Source organism: Panicum virgatum, chromosome 9K, assembly GCF_016808335.1.
Source record: "Panicum virgatum strain AP13 chromosome 9K, P.virgatum_v5, whole genome shotgun sequence".
Taxonomy (NCBI): Eukaryota; Viridiplantae; Streptophyta; class Magnoliopsida; order Poales; family Poaceae; genus Panicum; species Panicum virgatum.
This window is the reverse complement of record NC_053144.1, coordinates 30,570,204-30,594,642: the sequence shown is the minus strand read 5'-3', so window position 1 is coordinate 30,594,642 and position 24,439 is coordinate 30,570,204. Positions and strand designations below refer to the sequence as shown.

Genomic DNA, 24,439 nt, shown 5'->3' with positions numbered 1-24,439 from the left:
TTTAAATTCCCATATCAATCAATAACCAACAATAATGGATTGAGACAAGTTCTTATGCTCCATTATTATTGTTATTAATTTTATTTTGTTGGATTTTGCGATTTATATATTCTTGATTTGTCTATTTGGTGGAACTTTTATACCATGAAGTATATTATATAGCTCTATAAAATTAATATAGAATTAGTTTTAAATATGTGACTAGAAATATGCAAAACCACTAAATAAACACGTGCCAGAATTTCGATAACCTGAGATACGAAAATAGAGGATGAGTGCGCATAGCCACGTACTGCCGCTGGAGGCTGGAGCATAGACCCAGTCCACACCCTCCCACACGCGCTTGTCCTCCCTCGGGATCTCCCGCCGCCGCCTCCGGCGATCTGGCGAGCGAAATGCCCGCGCAGCCGCCACCGCCCGCCGCCGTTCCCCGCCGCCGGTGGCAGAAACGTTTCAGCCCTACGCTCGTGCGTGATCGCTGCTACACGCGCTGCTTCCACTCCGCGGGGCTCCGCCGGGTCGCTGTCCCACTCCAGGACGGCGCCGTCGTGCACCTCTGGCTCCCGCCGGCCGCGACTACTGGGGCCGCCCCCCTGCACCCGGTCCTCCTCCTACACGGATTCGGCGCGAACGCCACCTGGCAGTGGGCCCCCTTCCTCCGCCCGCTCCTCGCCGCCGGCCTGGCCCCCTACGTCCCGGACCTCATCTTCTTCGGCGCCTCCTCCTCCCCCGCGGCCGACCGCTCCCCGGCGTACCAGGCCGCCTGCATCGCCGCGGCCATGTCGGCGCTCCCCTCCGCGCCGCAGCGGTACGCCGTCGTCGGCGTTAGCTACGGCGGGTTCGTCGCGTACCACCTCGCCCACGCGTTCCCGGCGGCGGTGGAGCGGCTCGTGCTCGTCGCGGCGGGAGTGTGCCTCGAGGACGCAGACCTGGCAGCGGGGCTCTTCGCTGTCGAGGACATCGCCGAGGCTGCCAGCCTGCTGCTGCCGCAGCGGCCGGAGGATCTCAGGAGGCTCGTGGGGCTCACCTTCTGCCACCCGCCGCGGTTCATGCCGTCCTGCTTCATCAGGGACTACATCAGGGTAGGTAAATTCAGCGTCGTGCCAACTAAATTCACCTGCAGTTTCTTGTGCTGCAGCCTGCAGCGTTGGTAATTGAGAATGAGTGGTTATTTGGTACGACTTCTTCTGCTCGGTGGTTCGGTGTTGAAGTTAAGAGCTTGTAGATCCACAATTGTTCCCCTGATTGGTCCATCCGTTGCATTGCAGGTGCTGTTAGTTAGTGCATAGCTTCCTAGTTGAAGACACAGCAATTTAGTAAACCTATTGAGTTATCATATCCAACCCAAACTTGCCTGTTTATACAACCTCCCTCTTGTCCCAGCCCCATTCCTAAAGCCCATCCAAAGTTCCAAAAGCCACCTGTAGGATTGTATAAAGGGAGTTCAGGAATGAGAGTCAATTCGGTGGCAATTCAGGATTCTTATGTTCATCTAAACGATCTAATTTCCCCGTACATTGTATAATTCAACAGTGAGGATTTTCATTGTATTATTATTGTCAGCACTTGTTTGTTGTGATACTATAATAAACTATTTATGCTTGGATCAGGTCAATAGGCAATTAGCAGTGATAGAATTATAGCTGAGGCATTTGTAGTTGTTAATATTGTGAATGAAAGAAACCCTGATTAAGGCATTTAGTAATGGTTAATATCACTTCAGGTTTATAGATTGATTAAACCTAATTCGTCAACGTCATAAAAATCCTGGAGAATGCTTCGAATTTGATTTGTTATAGATTGATTAATTGATATGCTGCTGCAAGATGTTCATTATAAATTGGACATGGCAAGAGGAGTTAGTGGTTTAAATACTGACTTGTTTGGTTGAACCTGCAATAGCAAAATATTAATCTATTGTACTGTACCAAACTCAAGGATTGATGATGGGAAAACAAAATATAATTTTGGTGGACTTATGAACCCATAAGTTCCTCGTGCTTTCCCTAGCCATTTAATCAACTTGATATTTAGTGCTCAAAAACAGTAAGCATCTATTTTTACATTGAAAACGTCTCTACAATCTCCTTCTCTTCTATTCTGGCGGTATCATCATTACATTGACCGTTATTAGAAGGTGAATACCATCAATTTTGTGATTGCTATAATCATGTCTTTTTTTCTTACTAGACACGACTGACAAAGGGGGCTACTAATTAATTTTATGCATGGCAAATGGGTGCCTAGCCAGATTGGTTAAGTGGCCTCAGTAGCACTCCTCAAGTCCTGAGTTTGACTCCCCGTAGGAGCGAATTTGAGGCTGGGGTTAAAGAAATCCCCTCACCTGCCTACACACCAAAGCACATGGAAAATAGGTCCTGACCCGCTCTCACACAGGTTACAGTATGGGCAACGGCACCGCTGTGTAAGGGTGGGGCAGGGGTTTAGGATCCCGGGGGCCGTCATACCCCCCCGTAGGTCAAGTTTTTTATTAATTTTGTGCATGGAGAAAGCGGTATTTGAATTTGGACGGGTCATTGTCTGGCTGTTCCTCATCTTCTGTAATAAATAGCTTGATGGAAAAAATTTCTCGAACACGCAGGAGAGCTGCACATCAATATATTAAGAAGAAAAAGAGGGGTGAAAACCCTGGGTGATACAGTTAGGGGCCTATATCATGCCCTTGCAAAAGACACCTGTTGAAAAATTCTCTCAAGAAACCAACAAGGGTGAGATCTGACCAACAACCTAACCCACTGGGTGTTCCTGGGCGAGGAGGTAAGACACCTCTCGAGCCCCGGCTAAGGACCACTAGCGCAGTTCCTCTTTACAGACCGAGACCACACAAGAAACATCAGGCACAACACCGTCGAAGATGCATCTATTGCGGTGTTTCCAAATGGACCAAGCTACCAAGATGATGATGGTATTTAAACCTTTTTGGACCTGGCTATCCACTCTTGAGATTGCAGCTTCCCACCAATCGAAGAAGGAAGAATTGGTCTGTGGAACTAAAACCTGAAGACTGAAATGCTGCAAAACACTAAACCAGACCTGTCGGGAGAAAACACACTCGACCAGTAAGTGATCGATAGTTTCTGCAACCTGGTCACAAAGAGGGCATGCCGCTGAGTGGGGGAGGCCTTTTCTGGCCAAGCGATCAGCTGTCCAGCACCTATTTAGTGCAGCAGTCCACAGAAAGAACTTGCACTTGCCAGGCGGCAGGCGCCCAACTTTTCCAAATTCTCTCCCAAGGGCCCAAACTAGTGGCTCCAATGAACAAAGCCTCATAAGCTGATTTGGCGGTGTCCTGCCCCGTAGTAGATAATTGCCACACATGCACATCATCTATATCTGAATGTAAAGTAACTTCCGAGAGGAGATCCCAAAGTGCAAGGTATTCCACTAGGACATCCAAAGTAAAAGCTCCCTTTATGTCTGTAATCCATCTAGCACCTGTAAAGGCATCAAAAACAGATCGATTCCGTGCTCTAGGTGTTATGGCAGCAGGCAGGGCCTGTATGGGCTGAGTAGAGCCCAAAAGGGAGGCCCGCGGTACTGTTCACGCGGCTACAGTACGCGCGAACAGTACCCCGTGGGTGATTAGGGTTTAGCTAGGGCACCTAGTCTATAAAGGTGGCCTAAATCCTAGGGTTAGAGTTATCGAAGAAGAATAGAACCAGCCTTAGGAGGCCTGTTCTTCGGCGATCTGGTCGGGTTTCCTGCCCGGCCAGGCGTTCCAATCTTCCTGATCTAGTCAAGCCATAACAAATTGGTATCAAAGATCCAGCGCAGGGGCCTCGTCATACACCATGACTGGCCCTAGCATCGATCCTGCGACCCTCTCCACCATATCCGCCAAGATCGACTACGCCCTCACGCAACTCTCCATCATCAATGAGAAGCTGGATTCCCACGAGGAGCGCCTTACGCGCCTGGAGAAATTTCAGCAAGCGAAGAAAGTGGGGTCGCTGCTCAGGCGGGCGACGCTGGCCGGCGGCTACATCATCGTCGGCGCCCCGTCTGCTACACCGCTGTCCTCAACAACATCGCCAGCAGCCGCAGCGGTGCTAGCACAGTTCCACACTGCTGCACAATTTGCTGCACTGGCAGCGGCGGCGGCGGACATCGGCGGCGGTGCACTGTCTGTCGGCGTGACCGCTAGTACTTTGCTCGTGGCTGCCCCTACAGTCATCTCTGCACTAGCGGCGGGGGCGGCAACAGCACCATTGGCGGCCAAGGCAGAGATCGCCGCTGCGGCATCCGCGTCGGCGGCGTCCTCCGCCGCTGTTCAACGCTACGTGCCGCTGCATCGGAGGGCCAAGGGGGAGGCGGAGGCTTCCGCCACGGCATCCGCGTTGGCGGTGCCCTCGTCCTCATCCTCTGTCCACCACTTTTCAGCCGCCGATGGACAACAAGGACTGGGTGCCATCCTTGCTCCGGACGTACACGCTCGCGGCGGCGGCGGCGGCTATCTCATGAGCTGCCCAGAGGAGCAGGTTAGAGGAGTAGGCCTGTGGTGCCCAGTCTATAAAGGTGGCCTGAATCCTAGGGTTAGAGTTATCGAAGAAGAATAGAACCAGCCTTAGGCGGCCTGTTCTTCGGCGATCTGGCTGGGTTTCCTGCCCAGCCAGGCGTTTCAGTCTTCCTGATCCAGTCTCTGCCCATGCAGCCACCTATCCGTCCAGAAGCAAGTATTTTTTCCATTTCCGACTTCAGAGATAACGGCCACTGAAAAGAATGCTCTGACCTGTTTTGGGGCATGAACTGTGAAGAAATTCCAGACCTTGTCAGGCTCAGTTTTCTGCAACCAGAGCCACCGTAAATTGAGTGCCCAACCAAGATGCTGCAAACTTGAGATACCAAGACCACCAAGCTCAATTGGCCTTGCAACTTTGTGCCAGGCAATGAGACAATGACCACCTCTGACCTCTTTTCGACCTTTCCATAAGAAACCGCGTCGGCACTTATCTATTGCCTTCAAAGCCCAAGGAGGAAGATCCAATGCCATAAGCAAATAGACAGTCATGGAGGTGAGAACTGATTGTACCAAGTTTTTTCGTCCAGTTTTGGTGAGCAAGTCCGCTTTCCAGCTTGGGAGTCGATCAGCGATCTTATCGATCAAAGGCTGGATCTGATTTCTTGTCAACTTGTGAGGTGAGAGGGGTACTCCAAGATACTTACATGGAAAATCCGAGACTGGGCAAGGAAGGTTTTCTTGTAAGATTGCTCTATCCTCTTCTAGGCAATGTATAGGAAGGACAGAACTCTTCTGCACATTAGTTCGGAGGGCTGAGGCTTCCCCAAAGAGCTGCAAAATATCCAGAGTAACCCCAATGTCTTCTGCTGCAGGATGAAGGAAGATGACTACATCATCAGCATAAAGGGAGATCCGCTGCTGTAGCGCACGAGAAGCCAAAGGTTGCAGCAGTGCCTCCTCCGATGCCTTTTTCACCATAAGACACAGAATATCCATTACAAGTATGAAGAGCATCGGTGATAAGGGGTCGCCTTGCCTTAGACCTCTGCAGTGTGCAATTTTATTTCCAGGGGAGCCATTGAGCAAGACTTGAGTGGAGGAAGAGGCCAGCAGCCCACTGATGATGTCACACCAAACAGGCCCAAATCCCAAGTTCTTCAGAACCTCCAATAAAAAAGGCCAAGATACAGAATCGAAGGCCTTAGTGATGTCCAGCTTCAGAAGAATTCGTGGCTGCTTCTGTTGATGCAAGAACTTTGTGGTATGCTGCACCAACAAGAAATTATCTAAGATGAAACGCCCTTTTATAAAGGCACTTTGATTTGGGGAGACCAATTGATCCAGACGACCAGCCAATCTGTTGGCCAATAACTTAGTAACCAGCTTTGCAAAAGAGTGTACCAGGCTGATTGGTCTGAAATCAAATTGAGTAGATTCATACATGGTTTGTGTGCTTTTGACAAAGGAAGTGGCTTCTTAACTTTGTTATATGCACAGTAGGATTATACATTTTATTTATATTATATTGCAGGTTATGTGCACTGACAATGTGAAAGAGAAGACTGAGCTGTTATATGCATTGATCAGTAGTAGGAAGCTTTCAGATCTTCCTAAAATTAGTCAGGTAATGATTTGCATTGCGCAAGCAATTGACTTTGGGATCATACTAGATCTAAACAAAAAATGCTCCTGTTCACAGTTGAAGAATATAATTGTTGCATATTGTGTTGATTTGGCAGCAAACCTTGATAATCTGGGGAGAGCAAGACCAGGTCTTTCCATTGGAACTTGGCCTAAGGCTGAAGAGGTTTATCTATTCACATCTGTCATCCTATTTGAGTCTTAATGATAATCCATTAAGCTTTGGTATCCAAATTCAGGCATCTGGGAGATACTTCAGAACTAGTCATAGTGAAGAATGCCGGTCATGCCATAAACCGTGAAAAGCCAGCAGAGCTTTGCAGACTTATAAGGAACTACATCGTCGATCCCACAGTCAAATATCGGGATGACTGCAAGGTACATAACTATATAGCCATTGTAGAATTTTTATTAAATTGATCTGAATACACATTGAAACCCTTTGAGCAGTAGAATGAAGAGCTCCACCTGCCTGAATTCAAGGTCCCCACGTTTCACATTTGCTTTTTACTTCACCGACATTTTAGACAAAAATGCCTCTCGTGTTCGCAGGGATCTTGGAAGAATGTGATAAGGAGGTTTGCTGGGTCGAGCCTAAGAAAGGTGGACTCTTCGCGACCGCTGCTATAGAGCGTAAATATACTGCCTTCAGCGGTGCACGAGATTCCAGTTAATTTGATTCTCTGATTGTGACATGGGATCAGATGAAATTCTGATGGAGTGTACATTCACTGTTCTGTATCTTGTACACAGCTGCTTTGGTTGAGGAAGGTTGTGCACATGTATAGGAGTATATACGGCTACATCAAGTAGGCCAGGCTGTACTACCCTTGTTAGCACATTTTCTTTTCAAGAGTATGTACCAATTCGACATTGAGTGGGATATTTAAGAAAATGCTACTAAGAAAATAATAACATTGATTTGAAAGAAAAGTGGGCAAGTGGGCAGCAACTGAATTTATGGAAATATGTTTGCGAGTTTTGAGAACTTCAAATCCCAGCTGGAATTTTTTATATTCTTATGTAACTGAAAGTTCGTTATGTTTCAGCCTTTGCGAGCACTATGTCGATATCAACAGTAATACAAGTGTCCTATGTCCAGAAACAGATAATGTATCTAAGAATGTCTTAAAATTTTAGGCGAATCAGAGAAAGTAACGAACTCTTTTTTTCTAGGGTTGTCCATAGTACAATCTAGTTTGAAGATCATTTTGTAGCAGCAATATACGAACCTCCAAAATCAAAATGTTTTCCAGGGAAACAAACAAACAAATAATAAGGCTCTGGAATAATCTAACAAAGCTTTAGCTACACACATATCAAACTGAAATCTTGTCCATGTGACCCCAGCGGTCGAGCCCAACGCAAAACGACCATGTGATTTGAGATGCTCCCTGCCTACTGATTGGGCTCTGTTCGTACTAGTGCTACGTGCTGTCGGCATGGTGTTAATTTTTTCAGAGAATCTTTAGCATGGTAGTCATCGAAATGGATGTTTCGCATTTTTTTAACTCTTTCCTAAGCAATGCAGCTTTGCAAAACTAATTGGCTATTGAAAGGTTGTTTGTCAGTATACAATGTAATAGCCGCTAGAACAAATTAGCGCATTCACTGCATCAATAATATAATGTTACTAAAGCAATGGATTATCAAAACGAAACTGCTCGCAAAAAGACAAAAAATACGACTCATTGCAGCTTTAATGACTTTAATCAGGCGGCTGAAACTAACCAAGAGGTGCCAAGCGAGGTGGTAATCAAATGCTTTTACCATCTATTCAGTCGATGATAAGTAGTTTTGATGCAAATAAATTATAGAAAAAAGTCCAATTTACACCTTCGAACTAACGCAAAAGTCCGATTTTCAACTTTGAACTACAAAATCGGATAACAGAGGTCATCCCACTGTTGAAACCGGACAAATTTGGCCCTTGAGGTGGTTTCGTATTTTTTTTAAAAAAATTCTAATTAGATCTACAAAAATCAAAACTAATTTTAATTTAGAAAAATAGGAAACTAGTATAAAAAATTTCTAAAAATATAACATATCTATTATTGTTATATTTCAATCTTAGTTATTCAAAAATAATGTGCATAACTACAAGCAATCAAATATTATGAACATAAAAATGGATATGAATAACTCAGTTGTATCGTGCAAATATATAGGTTATATTTTTAGGAAACTTTTGGTACCTACTTTGTATTTTTTTACTTAAAATTAATTACTTACATTTTTTAGTTAAAGTTGAATATTTTTAATTCTCACAAAATAGAAAACCACCTTCCAAACCACCTAAAGGGCCAAACTTTCTCAGTTTCAACAGTTGGATGACCTCTGTTATCCGATTTCGTAGTTGAAGGTTGAAAATCAGACTTTTATGACAGTTCTACGGTGTAAACCAGACTTTACCCTATATTATATTTTGTCAACCAGAATAAATGTTGAACAATTCACAAAAAGCAGACAAATGGTCTGAATGAATCCATGTGAAACGTAGCTGTGCAGATCAACTCGATAGCCGTGGCCCCGACAGGTTATCATGGGGCAAAGAGATCAGAGATCTAGAATAAGATGGCATGCACGTGCTTTGTGTTCTCGGTCATATATAGTGACAGTATAGTAACTATTGATGTCTTCAAACTTTACATGCAGTATTCGTTTGTATATATAAATATCGCCCGGCTAAAACATTATATTGATTTTACTTGAGAAGAAAGGTTTATTTCCATGTACCATGGATTTAATTTCAGCATAGCTTGCTTATGTTTGGTGGTATGTATCAGAAAACAACAAGAGAAAACATTTGCAAACCTAACCAAAAAAACGCAGCCACAAACAAAAATAAATACAAAGCCGATCGACTGGGCGCAGGATGAACCGGATTGATTAATTAGTCCGGCAGAGGTTGAAGAAACGATGCTTCAGCAACATGCCATACATGTGATGCAAGCTGGATATATTTCTGGTATCTCGGGCCATTGAGGTACTGAATGTATGTGCCACAGTCGATCGATCAAGATGTGCCATGATTGATCTATGTTTAATCACGCTGTCCATGGCTTCAAGCGATCATGTGCGGATCCAAGTAAATATACTTATGTGATCGATAACCGTACAGATCCTAGATAATAGACCTACTAAATGTCAAGATGCCCCAGCCAGCTAGCATATATGCATGGTTACCGTCTGATTTCCCGATCAGATCTTCAAAAACATGGTGCGTTCTTTTTTTAAGAAACACAGTACAAACGCATGCACACTCACCCCAACAAATAGATACATGCTATCCACCCCCTATGAGCACTTCCAAGAGACTGAGCCGGCAGATCCTCGATATTGACAAAGTCACCGCTGGCGTCTCGCTATCGACGGGCACGTCACCTACCACTGAAAGAATAGTGCTGGTTAAATCGTAGAATATTCACTAATACAAAAAACATTTACCGAGGCGGGCAAAAAGCATTAACCGAGGCGGTTTTCGCAACCGCCTCGGAACTACCGCCATGGTTAATCCAGCATTAACCGATGCGGTTTTGATGCCCGCCTCGGTTAATCAAAAACAATTTTAAAAAAGAAAAAGCCCGGCAGGCCATTCTGGGCTCGCCAAGCCCATCGCCGCAGTGCCCCCCGCCGCAGCGTGCTCCTCAGCCTCAGGCCGCGGGCGCCGCCGCCGCCGCGTGCTCCTCCGCCTCGAGCCGCCACCACCACTGCCGCCGTAGGCCGCCGACCCCGCCGGCTCCGCCCCTGCGCGCCGCGTGCTCCGCCCCCGCCTCCGCGGGCTCGCTGCGCCGCACTCCTTGCGCCGTCCCAGCCTCGCGCCGCAGTGAGGAGCGCTGCCGCCGCTGGATCTGAGAGAGAAGAGAGAAGAGAGAAGAGGGGCCGACGCGGCGGAGGAGCTCGAGGAAGAGGGGCCGGCGCGGCGAAGCTCGAGGGAGAGGCCGCGACCACGCCGACGTCCACGCGCCGCCGTCCCCGTCCCCGCCGGATCCGCCTCGGTGGCCGCTCGCCGCCGTCATTGCTCGCGCAGGTCCGCTACCGCCGTCGCTCGCGCAGGGCCGCCGCTGCACGCGCGCACGCGGCCGCGTGGGGCCGCCGCCCACCGCGCCACACGCTCGCCGGGAGGAAAGAGCGGTGGGCACGCTCGCCGGAAGTGGGAGGAATTGGGAGAGTTGGGAGGCGCGCGTGGGTATGGGAGAGGTGAGAGGCGCGTGGGTATATACTTGTTCTTAGCAATTGGGTTTATTTGGACTTTGTTTGGGCTTGTCTATTAATCAAGTCGGACCTTTATAAGTGACCTGCCTTCGAAAATAGGACTATTAACCGAGGCGGTCACGTTAAGGTTGTCCGCCTCAGTTAATTGATTTTGCGAGGCGGTTTTTTAGAACCGTCTCGGTTAATAAAAAATGACCGCCTCGGTTAATCGAAGGCATTAACCGAGGTGGTTTTTTAATGTGCCCGCCTCCGAGGGAATTTTAAAGTGTCTCAGTTAATGAAATTTTGTACTAGTAATTCTTAATTAGTAATATAGGTATATGTGATCAGCCGATCCATCGATTGGCAAAGTAGAAAACTCATTCCGCAGGAATCACCCTTCCATCGCTACTCAGATCAGCCTATTTTTTTTTATATATATATTGTAACAGGTGACAAATTGTTTAAGTTTGTCAATCACAAATTTAGATTAAATATGTTTGAATTATGCTACGTACTGACCGGCACAACTAGAAAACAGGCCAAAGGTCCTGGCCAAAGGTATCAGCTGCTGTTGCAACCGGTACTAATGCCACGCATCAGTACCGGTTGCAAAAGCAGCTGGTACCTTTGGCCAGCGGCGATCAAAGGTAAGGGATTTGGTACCGGGTTAAAGCATCACCCGGTACCAAAACCCCAATATAGAAACCGGTTAGTGCCACCAACCGGTACCAAAGAATAAGGAGGAATAGGTACCGGTTGGTGGAACCAACCGGTGCCTAAAGGGTGGACAATGGCACCGGGTTTGGCCATGGCCCGGTGCCGCCACGTGCCCACAACAAAGGCACCGGTTGGTAACATCAACCGGTGACTATGCCTTTTGTTTGGCACCGGTTGTTGAGCACCAACCGGTGCATTTGAGCCACGCCTATAAATACCCCAACCCCTCCCCCCCCTCCAAGCTGTCGTGAACTCACTGTTCATGGCAGCTGAGTGAGGGGAGGGGAGGCGAATTTTTGTTTTTTTTCAAAAAAGGTTACTTATTTTTCTCCATAACTTAGCAATTAGTTTTTAGAAGCAGTTATCATTTAATTTATTTGATAAGTGAATATTATCTATTTATTATAGTTATATGCATTATCAATTATATATTTGAATTCAAATTTATTATAGTATGAATGAACTATTTGTACACTACAATGATGTATATAAATGTATTGTGGACCTAGATGAGTCGGCAATGGATGTACATGGCCGATCGGCGTTCAAAGGAGTTCATTGATGGCATGCATGAATTCATAGAAGCGGCCGAGAAACACAAGTATGGCGGTTTCGTTCGTTATCCATGTAAATTCTGTAAGAATGATAAGGATTACTCATCATCAAGAACCATCCATAGTCACTTGTTCAATAGTGGTTTCATGCCGAACTACTATGTTTGGACCAAGCATGGCGAAAGAGGAATTGTGTTGGATAATAATGTAGAAGAAGAGGACAGGATTCCTGACTTTGCAGCCAATTATAATTCATTTTTCAACGACACTGCAATGGGTGAGCCTGAAGAAGATACTGAAGGATACGTTGTAGAAGATGATCTTGGTCAGATGCTGCGCGAAGCTGAGGAAGGTTGCGAAACAGAAAAGGAATCGAGAGATCTGAAGCGTATGTTGGAGGACTACAGAACATTGTTGTACCCTGATTGCAAACAAGACCAAAAGAAGTTGGGTACCACATTGGAATTGTTGCAATGGAAGGCATCAAATGGTTTGTCTGACAAGGGATTCGAGAAGTTGCTGAAACTTATAAAAAACTTACTCCCTGAGGGTAACACATTGCCGGAGACAACATACGAGGCAAAAAAAGTTGTTTGTCCTTTAGGATTAGAGGCACAGAAGATACATGCTTGTCCTAATGACTGCATCCTATATCGAGGTGAGTATGAAAATTTGGATTCATGCCCTGTATGCAACGCATGCCGGTATAAGATCCCTCGAGATGATCCAGGCGACGTTGAGGGGATGCGTGTCAAGAAGAGGGTGCTTGCCAAGGTGATGTGGTATTTTCCTCTAATACCACGTCTGAAATGTTTGTTCATGAACAAAACGAATGCTAAATTGATGCGATGGCACAAAGAAGAACGTAAGCAAGACAATATGTTGAGACACCCCGCTGATGGGTCGCAGTGGAGAAAAGTGGACAGAACATTCCCAACATTTGCAAATGAAGCGAGGAATATAAGATTCGGCTTAAGTACGGATGGCATGAATCCTTTCGGTGAGCAGAGTAGTGGTCATAGTACCTGGCTTGTAACACTCTGTATATACAACCTTCCTCCCTGGTTGTGTATGAAGCGGAAATTCATTATGATGCCGGTGCTTATCCCCGGCCCGAAGCAACCCGGTAACGATATAGATGTGTATCTGAAACCACTGATTGAGGATCTTCTATTGTTGTGGAAAGATGAGGGTGTTCGTATGTGGGATGCGCACGTAGAGGATCATTTTAACCTGCGTGCATTGCTTTTCGTAACCACCAATGATTGGCCAGCACTAAGTAATCTCTCCGGACAATCCAATAAGGGTTATAGGGCATGCACCCATTGTTTAGAAGAAACCGACAGCATGTACCTCAAGCACTGTAGGAAGACCGTGTATATGGGTCATCGTCGATTTCTTCCGATCAAGCACCCATTAAGGAGGAGGCATGCTCACTACGATGGAAAGACAGATCATCGTACCAAGCCTAGGCACCGTTGTGGGAAAATGGTGTTTGAAATGGTCAAAGATATAAAAGTAGTATTCGGAAAAGGACCCAACAGCAAATCAGTGCAGAGTGATGACGGACGTGCACCTATGTGGAAGAAGAAGAGTATTTTTGGGAGTTACCTTATTGGGAAGTCTTAGACGTCCGCCACGCAATTGATGTGATGCACCTAACAAAAAATCTTTGTGTGAACCTTCTAGGTTTCCTTGGTGTATACGGTAAGGCAAAGGATACATTGGAAGCGCGGCAAGATCTTCAACGTATGAAACAACGGGCCGCCCTACATCCAGAAAAAAGGGATAAAGGACGTCATTATCTAGGTCCAGCGTGCTACACTCTTAGTAACGAAGAGAAGCAAAGTATGTTCGGCTGTTTGAACAGTATCAAGGTCCCATCAGGCTACTCTTCGAATATAAAGAGGCTACTGAACTTGAAAGAGAAGAAATTCGCGCACGTAAAGTCCCATGACTGTCACGTGTTGATGACGCAATTGATTCCAATTACACTTAGAGGTATTCTACCAGCTAATGTTCGAGCAACAATCATAAAGCTATGCGCATTTCTCAACACAATTTCTCAGAAGGCAATCGATCCATCGAGTTTAAGCAGGCTAAAAGAGGATGTTGTCCAAAGTTTAGTCAGTCTTGAAATGATATTTTCTCCATCATTCTTCAATATTATGACGCATCTTCTAGTTCACCTGGTCAAAGAGATTGGTATTCTCGGTCATGTTTTCCTTCATAATATGTTCCCTTTTGAACGATACTTTGCAGTACTAAAGAAATACGTTCGTAATCGGGCTCGTCCAGAAGGAAGCATTGCGAAGGGTTATGTCACAGAGGAGGTCATTGAATTTTGTGTTGACTATGTGGAAGAACTCTGCCCAATTGGGATTCCAGTATCACGTCATGAGGGGCGGCTGATTGGAAAGGGCACACTTGGAAGAAAATCAGTAAATGCCACAGATCATGCCACATTGAGCAAAGCACATCTCACAGTTCTGCAACAATCAGCCTTGGTGGCTCCATACATGGAGGAGCACATGCAAATTGTGCGAAGTATATACCCTTTGAAGTCTGAGACATGGATTACAAAATATCATAACGATACATTCGCCACCTAGTTGCAGAAGGAAGTCATGGCCAACGATCAAATTCATGAGCAGCTAGCTTGGCTGGCCAGGGGTCCGGCAAATTCAATCCTAATGTACTAAGGATGTGAAATTAATGGTTACACATTTTATACAAGAGCCCAAGATAACAAAAGCACCAATCAAAATAGTGGTGTCCGTATAGATGCCACCGACTCTAGTGGCCAAACGAACTCATATTTTGATTACATTGAAGAGATCTGGGAACTCGACTATGGGCCGTTGAACATACCTCTATTTCGTTGTCAATGGGTTAAACTCACAGGAAAAGGTGTCGATATCGACGAGTATGGAATGACAATGGTAGACCTCAAAGAGCTTGGCTATCGAGACGAACCATTCGTCCTAGCTAAAGATGTCACTCAAGTTTTCTATGTGCAGGACATGTCTAGCAAAACGAGAAAGGACAAGTCCAGGAATAAATCAAGTTTTGTAGGTGCCGGAGATGAGGCAAAGCGCCATATTGTTCTGGCAGGAAAAAGAAAAATTGTGGGAGTCAACGATGTCACAGATGATGAAGAATACAATAAGGTTGAAGACATGACTCCGTTCGCAGTGGAGGTTGACACAAGTATTCTTTTAGCCGAAGAGGAGGCTCCGTACGCACGTCATGATCATAATGAAGGGACGATTGTAAAGCGAACCATCGTTAATATTCCCTTAGTTGAATGATTATGTCTTGTAATATTTTCTGTGAACATTATTAGATTTCTTATGCAATGAATTGATTTATTGGACAATTAAATGATTTATTATACAATTATTTGATTTATTATGCAATTAAAATGATTAGTTATGCACCTAAATGATTTATCATGTAGTATTTAGAATTATTTTACATTTAAATAATTTATTATGCAATTATTTGATTTATTATGTAATTAAAATAATTAGTTATGCACCTAAATGATTTATTATGTAGTAATTAAAATTATTGTACATTTAAATGATTTATTATTGTGCACCTAAAACCATAGTTAATATTTTCTTAGTTGAATGATTTACTAGGCAGTTAATAAATTTATTGAGCAAATAACAAATTTATTAGACAATTATTTTAACTATTAGATAATTATTTAAATTATTAGATAATTATCAGATTTTCTAAGCAATTATCAGATTTATTATGCAAATATCAGATTTATTATGAATTATGAGGCAATTAATATATTTACAAGAGAAAAAGAAAGGGGAAAAGAAAAGATAATCTTTGGTACCGGTTGGAAAATCCAACCGGTACCATAGGGTCCTATTTGGGTAAAAAAAAGTGGGGCGTCGCGCGGGAGTCGAACCGTGGCCGCGAAGCCCAAATTACCGCGAGTTACCATTGAGATACTGACGAATTCCGTTCAAAGGGGGTCAAAGAAGAGTGAAAAGTGAACTTCAAAAGGCCTAAGGTACCGGTTTTGTTAATCCACCCGGTACCATAGGGGCTTTTCATTTCCCGCCCGTTGGGCCCCTAAGGCACCGGGTGTGCGGAGAACCGGTACATAAGGCCTCGCCTAAGGCACCGGTTGGAGATACAACCGGTACCTAAGGCCTACATAGGTACCAGCTGAATTTTTGACCCGGTACCCTTGGCCAGGGGTATAAATTCGTTGCCTTCTTCCTCCCAATTCTCCACTGCTCCTCAATTCCTCCGGTCGACCGCCGCCACCCTCCATCTCCGCGCACGCACCGCCGACCTCCCTGACCCCTCCACCGGCTTCGCAGCTCGATCCCGAAGTTCCCCGTGGAGTTCAGAGGCCCGGAGGACCCCTGCATCGACCCGTCCACAAGCACCGCGCACGGGATTTTCCCCGGAACTCCACGCCGGTGAGTTCTATGTGCCGCCGCGATTACTCGCTGCTGGCGATCCCCCGGCCACGCTGACCCCTTGTACACATCCGCAGCAACACACCGCATCGATTCGAGGAGACCCGAGGCCCGGAGCAAGCCCTGCAGCGCCCCTTCCCCGAGCTCCGCACCATCCTCGCCGCCGGAGCTCGCCGCCAACCCTGCTGCGTCACGCCCCCCGACCGTTTCAAGCCTCGGTGAGCACCCTCTAGTCCCCGCCATGCTTTTACGCTAGATTGCTTTAGCCCGTAGCGCACCCCAGCAGCCTGCACGCCACGCGCCGACGAACCCCGCCGCGCAGGGCCATCGCCGTCGTAGCACACGCCGCCACGGACCTCCCCGAGGCCCGCAAAGGCCTCAAGTGGACTACGCATGTCGCGTAGTCCCTTCCCGACCCAAACCCCAGCTCGATTCACCCCGAAAACGCCGAGTTCGAACAACTCCGGCCGTGCTCCGCCGCGGAGCAAGGCCGCCGGCCAGCCCCGCCGCCGCCCCGCGCGCCCAGTCGATCCCAGCCGCCCGATCCTCAGCCCACGGACGAGATTAGATCACATCCGGATCTAATCTGAGCCGCGGGATCGTGATCCAGCGGATCAGATCCGCGCGTACCCCTTCGGCCTGGACATTTTGCTATAGAGCCCCTGTACTTTCTGAGTATCAACCCGCGCTCCTGTCCTATTCAAAAGTATTTGCAGTTCAGCCCAAAATCTTGCACGGACCCCCCTGAACTTTCCAGTAATAGAACCCGCCATCCAGCCCTTGTAGTTTTGTGAGTTAGACCCTAGATCTATGCGTTATTTACATTTAGGTCCTCGGTTTTTGCAGAAAACCCCTAGAAACTCTGTTTTTCTTACAGTTAAGCCCCTAGATCTTGTTTTAAGCCTAGTTTTCGCGTTCTAGCTCCGTTTTAGGCGTTCTTTATGTCCACGCGATCGTTATAATGCGTAGAATAGTTCTAGCATAGTTTTGATTGCTGTTTTCATGTATTGTTGTACTGTTTCTTAGTTTTTGCTATTGTTTGCATGTAAGTTTATGTTGTGTATTGTTTTTGGCCATGTGTTCGTGAGTAGACGTTGATCCATCTGAGTAGCCCCAGTACTAGTACCTGGAGCAGCCATCTTCTGAGCAGTTTGAGCAGCAGGAGCAGTTTGAGGAAGGCAAGTATTTATGTATTTACTGTACGCCTATAAGGACTTTCCTAGCCACTTTATATCCTTTATATATAGTGTATAATTTAGTTATAGAATTTAGTTATTAGAGAGACTTTATTTAATCATGTATTTAAATAGAGAGTGAATAATGCTTGTATTTATGTATTTATCATGTATTTCTGTAACTCATGTATTTATCATGTAACTCGTGTGACGACGACGAGTAATGACGAGTAACAACGACGAGTAATTTCGTATTCGCTCTCTAACTCACGCATTCGCCATCCCTCGACCCTCAACTCTAGACCTCGACCCTCAACCCCGTTCCTCGACCCGGTTCCTCGACCCTCAACTCGCAACCCCGTTCCTCGACCTGGTTCCTCGACCCCGTTCCACGACACACACACACACACACTGTCTAATACACTCTAACACACACACACACACTCACACTAACACACACAGACACACACACACACTCACTAACTCTCTCTCTTTCTCTGTCCCTCTAACATACACACACACTCTCTCTCTCTCTCAAACACGCATATTCGTTCAAAGAATTGAATTCTCCTGCTTCATTTAAGGATGGACACATACTCTAACACATTTTTACGGTTTCAGTTAAGGATGGACCCCTTCGGTGATGAGCAGGCTGCCGGGCAATACATGTTGGATGCAATAAACGAAGATACGAGGACTAACACCACCCAGCCAATCACTGAAGAAGATGCTCGGACAGCTGATTCGTTCCTGAATATGTCTGGAGATGCCGATGAAGAAGATGATGACTTTGCGCCGCCGCCCAATCAACAGCAGCATGTTCCAGTACGAATCTTAAAACTATATGCATGGTGACTTCGGTAGATTAGTTTTGCAATTAACATATCTTTTCTGTAATTTAGTCGACCTCCGCATCGACTTCGTTGAGCCAGTCAAAAGGGAGACGCCGGCCAACCAAGAAAATGGAGGGAAGACAGGTCGTCACAAAAGTGGACGCAGAGGGCTGTCCAAGTGCTCCAGAGGATGCTAGCACAAAATTTGTCAACCAATGTGGGGTTATTGTTCGGGCAAGAATTCCGATCACCACAAGACTATGGAAAACGACCAAACCCGAAGAACAGCAACACGCCGTGCCTGCACATCAGAAGGAAATGCTATGGGCAGAACTTAAGGATATGTTCACTCTTTCTGAAGGAGTTGACCAAGAACTTGTGAAGAAATGTGCCTTGAGAAAGATGGTATTTGCCTTTGCAACTTTCAAGAAGAAGTTGTACACGAATTACATCAAGAAGGATAAGGAGCCGAACTGGGACGATCTTCCTCAGGTTAAACCATACTGGGAGGAGTTCAAACAATACAAACTATCAGAGGAAGCCCAAAAAAAATCCGAACAAGCCAAGGTGAATGCAGCAAATAAGAAGTACAGCCACCACCTTGGGGCTGGCGGGTACAAGAAGTCAGTTAAAAAATGGCAGAAGATGGAGCAGGACCTTATAGATAGAGGCATCAGGCCGACGACTTGGGATTGGCCGGATAGATAAAAGTGGTGGTTATTTGCTAATGGCGTGACACTAAACCAGTTGGATGGAAGTTTGGTCGTGCCCGAGCATATGCAAGAAGTGTCCCGCGATCTAGTCGCTGCAATAGATGAGACTCAACAAGAAACATTCCATCCTCAAAGGGAGAATGATGAGCTGACAAGGGTATTAAAGAATCCGGAACACCCTGGACGAGCCCGCGGCATCGACGTGGTCCCATGGAAAGTTGCTTGGGCCGGAGATCCCTCTTACAAGACTCACCGAAAGAGCAAAGCCGAACAGGAAGAGAAACTTCGTGCCATAGAAGAAAAGATGAACAAGAAGGTTGCGTCCTTGGAATCTCAGATGGACGCCAGGGTCAATGAGGCGGTGCGGCTAGCTCTGAGCCAAAGGGGCACTGCTGGGTCACACCCGGATGTTGTGATAAGCCCGGCCTCTCAGCGACGCAGCAACTGTGCATTGACGGCGGCGCCCGACGTACAAGTGGAACAGCAACCCCAGATTGAGCCAACGGCGATAGATGACCAGAGGTATCCAGTGGATGATGTCACCATGCCGACACCGTGCGAGCTTAATGTGCGAGCAAGAAATATATCCATTCATGTCGCATACGGGTCAGCCCTGCCCCTGAATCCTTCTACTACAATTCATGGAAGGCCGATACCTCCTGGCTACACCTCCGTCACAGTTGAGCAGATAGTTGGAAACAATGAGGATCTTGAGCTCGACTTCGTTGGAGGGGATGGAGAGAAGACATTGGGAGACGCACTGCACGGGGTCGTTCTATGGCGCAAGGCCGACATCAAACTTACTGCAAGCACAACAGCTCCCGTGCAAACCGATCGCCCGTCTCCGCGGCCTACCTCACCGCCGTCCCCACTAACACCTCCTTCACCACCGTCTCCGCCGGCGCAAAGGGCCACGAGTACTCCAACTCCTCCTACACCAGAAAAGGGAAAGAAAAAGACAGCATCCCTCCCAGCGGCTGGACCCTCAAAGAAGAAGCAGAAAACGGTCGAAAGACAATTAACCTACGAGAAAACCGCTGAGGAGTTGGAAGAGGAGACTGCTCGATATATAAAAGAATAATTGAAGCCTAAAGTCCCCCCGCCGAGGGAAAAGGTACCTCTAGAACTAGGGAAAAAGCTTCTCGCAAACCTAGACAACCCACCAAAACCGAAAAGCTTACCCTCGGACTATGATCGTACACTGACAAAGGCACACAAGGTGAGAAATCTGAAGAAAAAATGTGGCAAGACCATTCCTCAGCTTAGCACACAACAAAAAGAACTCGAGCCCCTCCGGGTGCCAGGGTTGCCACTCCTACACCCGACGGACGTACAACTCCAGGCGGACCTACATGCCGCAATATTTCTTTCTGAAACTGGATTAACGCTAGAGGAGGCAACGGGGCATGTGGAGGCAAAAATCCCTGTCGCTCGCACTATTACTCCATTCCAGCATGGAAAACCGTTTGTCACTGAGGAAGAGGAGAAAAGTCTAGGCACGCAGATGTTCAATTTGCATAGATGGTACCTGCGAATGGCGAAAGACGAAGGGAAAATATTTGGAGTCAAGTATCGTGACCATGATTTCTTCCGCGAGGAGGACGACTTCTGGGTGTACTTTCAAAATTTATATCACATTTACCATCGACAAGCCCTCGACGCCTCTATCATCACCATTTGGGTTTTGTAAGTATCACTTACCTCTACATTAATACTTTTTGTTAACAAGAACATAATTATATGTGTGCATTATAAAATTTCTATTGCATCGTTTAGACAGGAGACCCAAAGAAGCCGAAAATATGGATGGCACCATCAGATCGGCTTCATGTCTCCTTTGCTAGTCAACCAGAAATTGATCAACGAAAGTTACAAGGAAACGTGCGAAAACATGTACGATTCGTTGACTAGGCAAAGTTACAAATCCTATATATTCATACCATACAACCTTGGGTAAGCCTTGATCGACTCAAACCTCTGTTATATTACAAAATAAATACTAAGTTGTCTAATACATTTATGTATATATCATATCTATATCTGCAGTTATCATTGGATTTTACTCATACTTTCCGTAGAGACCGGCAATCTTATAGTCTTTGACTCAATGAGAAATCCAAAGTCCGCAATCCAACATATCATAGACCCCTTGAACAGGTAAGTTCAGTTTGCACAATCAAATCTTTTTTCTGTTAATAACAATTCCTGAATATCAAACTTAACTTTGAGCGCAGGTTTTGAAAAAAAATTGTGAAAAATAACAAAGGACGTGATCAATGGAGGCCCGAACTGAACGTTAACATGGATTATCCGGTATGTTCATTCATAAAGATTTGTCTAGTTAAGTATATAATCCCAAATTGTTCTAAATTAAGTAATTTATTTGTTTCTCCTTAAGTGTGCGAGACAACAACAAGGAACTGATTGGTGCGGGTACTACGTATGCGACTACTTGCATATCATGACTCCATGCGGGAAGGCTACTGATGAAGAAACGAGAGTACGTCCAAACCATTCACTAGTATATTTTCATAATTGTACTAACGCACATAATGCTAATGCTTTTTTCCTAAATGATAGATGTCTCAAATGGGGGATGAATGTTACTCTACTGATCGGATCAACGCCGTGTGCGAGCAGCTCGCCGGATTCATTTTGAAACGAGATCTTGGATCCTAGAGGCGAGTTCTACCACGACGGTCACATCTATAGAGGACTTCCATCGACATCCTAAGGGGACCAGTAGTTGGACGGCTAACATGACTTGTACATTTGTAAATATTTTTAAACATTATGCCTTGATGTTTGGAAATTTGTAAATATATTAGTTCATCTAATTAGCTTAATTATATGCTCGCATTTCACTTTTAGTTAGTTTCAAATATTCTCTGAAAATGAACACGAACAACCAATGAACGTAGAGTACTGTAGAGCTTGAGTGCGTTTAGCAATTATAACAAACAAAACTGGATTTGGGAAAAAAAAAGGGAAAAGGTCATTGGTACCGGTTGGAAATATCAACCGGTACCAAAGGGGCTGCCACCTTACATCAGCGTGGAAGCCTCTTTGGTACCGGCTGGTATTTCCAACCGGTACCAATGGAAGCCTAAGGCACCGGTTGAAAAACCCGGTGTCTTAAGTAGAGGCCAATGGCCGCGGTTGCGGGGCACCGGTTGGGAAACCGGTGCCTTTGGCCTTTCTCAGCCGGTGCCCAAGGTCCGTTTTCTAGTAGTGCGGCATGCTATATACGGAAATGATAATGTGTGTATATTGATTTCAGACCTTCTGAACTGCAAATGGCTACTGAAACAACCCAGAAGCCAAAAGCCAAGGCCCAAGAGCCACCTGCAGATGTTTGCACGTAACTGTGAACGTCGGAAAGGTAGCAACGCGATCAGGTACAGCCAAGAAGTAATTCCACACACAGGTGACAAGTGGGTCTAAATATGCAATTAAATTATATATGCATTTGTTTATATGTATATGCATCCAAATCAAATTAATAGTACATCAAATTGGCATGGTTGCCATTATTTATCTGAGTTTCGTCTTCATTCATTTGAGAACCAACAAATTTAGCTGACCTGGCTACAAATCTGAAGCATCCTCAACTCTGCCACAGATTTGTTTGGTCTCTACTTTCTTCAACGGACTTCATTAGTGAGCTACTGAGATTCACAATGTTTTATTGAAAATTTTCACACTAGGAAACTGTTCCCATCCTTCTAAAGTTTTACAAAACCTAAATATTCCTATCAATATTTTATTAAATCATAGAAAAAAGTCGTCATCAAAAGAAAGTTTATTAACTGACAATAAATTAGATGCTTGATAAGGTGCTGAGGTCCCTCTAACATTATGAATTTCTTTCAATTAATATCTTTATTCATATGGTCAGATCTTTACAACCTGTGTTGGATGGATAAATGCTTTCAGAAAGCCAGACATACTAATTAGAAGTAAGTGCCTGTTCAGCAGATGAAGCCCTCAATTACTGCCTACCTTATCACACAGTCGTCATTGCAAGAGAAAATATAGAAACATGTATATACAGCATGGTTGGAAGATAGATTGTATATGCGTGGTGGACCCTTTTCCTGGAAATAATTAGAAATAAATTAAGGAAGCAACTTGTAAGTCATCACTTAAGCCCTAGACTAGATGAACCTTGCTGGGAGTTAGTAAGTGGCTGATGTCACCCCCATCAAAGAATGGTTTCTATCTGAGATTGGTATGATTCCGTTGACACGAATCAACCTAATACAGTCACAATCTCGCGAGCCTACAGTGAAAACGAAAGGCACCGCACCATATAATACATCTTAATTTTAATTGTATAGAGAATGATCATCAACCTAATAATTCCATTATTGCACTTACAAATATGCCACACCAGCTGCATGCAAATGTGTTCGCGACACATGCATGAAGTAATCAACTCTATACCCATCAGTCCAGGCCAAATCACACGACAAGGAAACAAAAAGAAAGAAGAAACATACTCCCTCATCAGTTCCAAATTATAGTTTGTTGATTTTTGCAAGCATCAATTGATAACGCAACCAGATCACGATAACTCAGAATATACTTCAAGCAGATATTGGTAACCATAATCTAATTCTATTACAAACGACTGAGAATTACACGAGAGAACTAGAGAAGAACCCATACCAGAACTGCTAAGCAACTCCGAGGACTCGATGACTCCTAGACTTCTCCTAAACTCCTCTAAACTATAGACTAAAGCAAGAGAGCTTCCTTGAAGTGAGTGTGTTGAGGTGTGTGTGTGTGTGTGTGTGTGTGTGTGTTTGTGTGTGTGTGTGTGTGTGTGTGTGTGTGTTAATTCTCACCTCCTCCCCTTGTATTTATAGGAGGAAGTCACGGCTGAGTAGCGCCCATTCCTTGCAGAACCGATGTTGGGAGCCAATGACACGCCGCTACGTAGCTGGATTAAGGCGGTGGGGCTCACAGGCCGGCCGGCCGACCGGGCTGGTCGCCCGACGGCCCACTGCCACCAACCGCCCCCAGCTTCTTTCATTTGGTTGTCATAGGCCTCCTCTTGTCCAAACGTTGAGGCACAACCTATCCTAAGTCGGTTTGGCTTAATCTTTGGGCTTCGCTTGGTTCATTTGAGCCTGATTCTGGGCTCTAAATTTATCTGTGATTTTATCTCATATCAAAGTGTGCTCGCAACCTGCAAATTAGCTCGAAAACTCATCTTGCAATTTTCAAAAGGTAAAGTGTGATTCGGGGTTTATTTGATAAATGATGCGTGTAAAAAATGCAAACTCTCATAATTTTCTGATCAAGTTGACGCCTAGAATTAATCGTTAGTGAGCGTCAACAGCTAACACCTTCACTTTTAAATATTGATCCCCAGAACAACTTGATGTGGTTCATTTTCTTTTCTCGGTACTTAGAGATTTTGTAAAATTTTCAAAACAGGAGGCATGCTCTTATTTCTTTCAACTCACTCTTAGTCTCTCTTTTTGTGTTTGAACCTCACTAAAATCTTTTGAGAAACCTCTCCTACTTTTAAATAGGATTTTGTGTAGCTCAGGATATGGGTAAAATGCATATCTTCCTCATTTATTTTGCAAAGTCAAAAATGTTGTCTCTAAGAAATCATGTCATCTTTAGGACTTGGTCCTGTGCATGTGTGTGAGGGATGAATA

The 24,439-nt window shown here is 45.3% G+C and overlaps 1 protein-coding gene and 1 long non-coding RNA gene across 2 annotated transcripts; one reads left to right on the top strand and one right to left on the bottom strand.

The window, feature by feature from the left end:
- Window positions 1–288: 288 nt before the first annotated feature.
- Window positions 289–7,090, top strand: LOC120651211 (2-hydroxy-6-oxononadienedioate/2-hydroxy-6-oxononatrienedioate hydrolase-like). The gene is made up of 5 exons (XM_039928635.1): window positions 289–1,082; window positions 6,012–6,104; window positions 6,220–6,287; window positions 6,361–6,499; window positions 6,674–7,090. The coding sequence occupies exons 1-5, from the start codon at window positions 396–398 to the stop codon at window positions 6,749–6,751; spliced, it is 1,065 nt and encodes a 354-aa protein (XP_039784569.1). The 5' UTR covers window positions 289–395; the 3' UTR covers window positions 6,752–7,090.
- Window positions 7,091–9,198: 2,108 nt separating this feature from the next.
- On the bottom strand, window positions 9,199–23,570 carry LOC120651214. The gene is made up of 2 exons (XR_005665986.1): window positions 23,436–23,570; window positions 9,199–9,511 (listed from the first exon to the last, which is right to left on the bottom strand). It is a non-coding gene; the product is annotated as an uncharacterized LOC120651214 (long non-coding RNA).
- Between the last annotated feature and the right edge of the window lie 869 nt (window positions 23,571–24,439).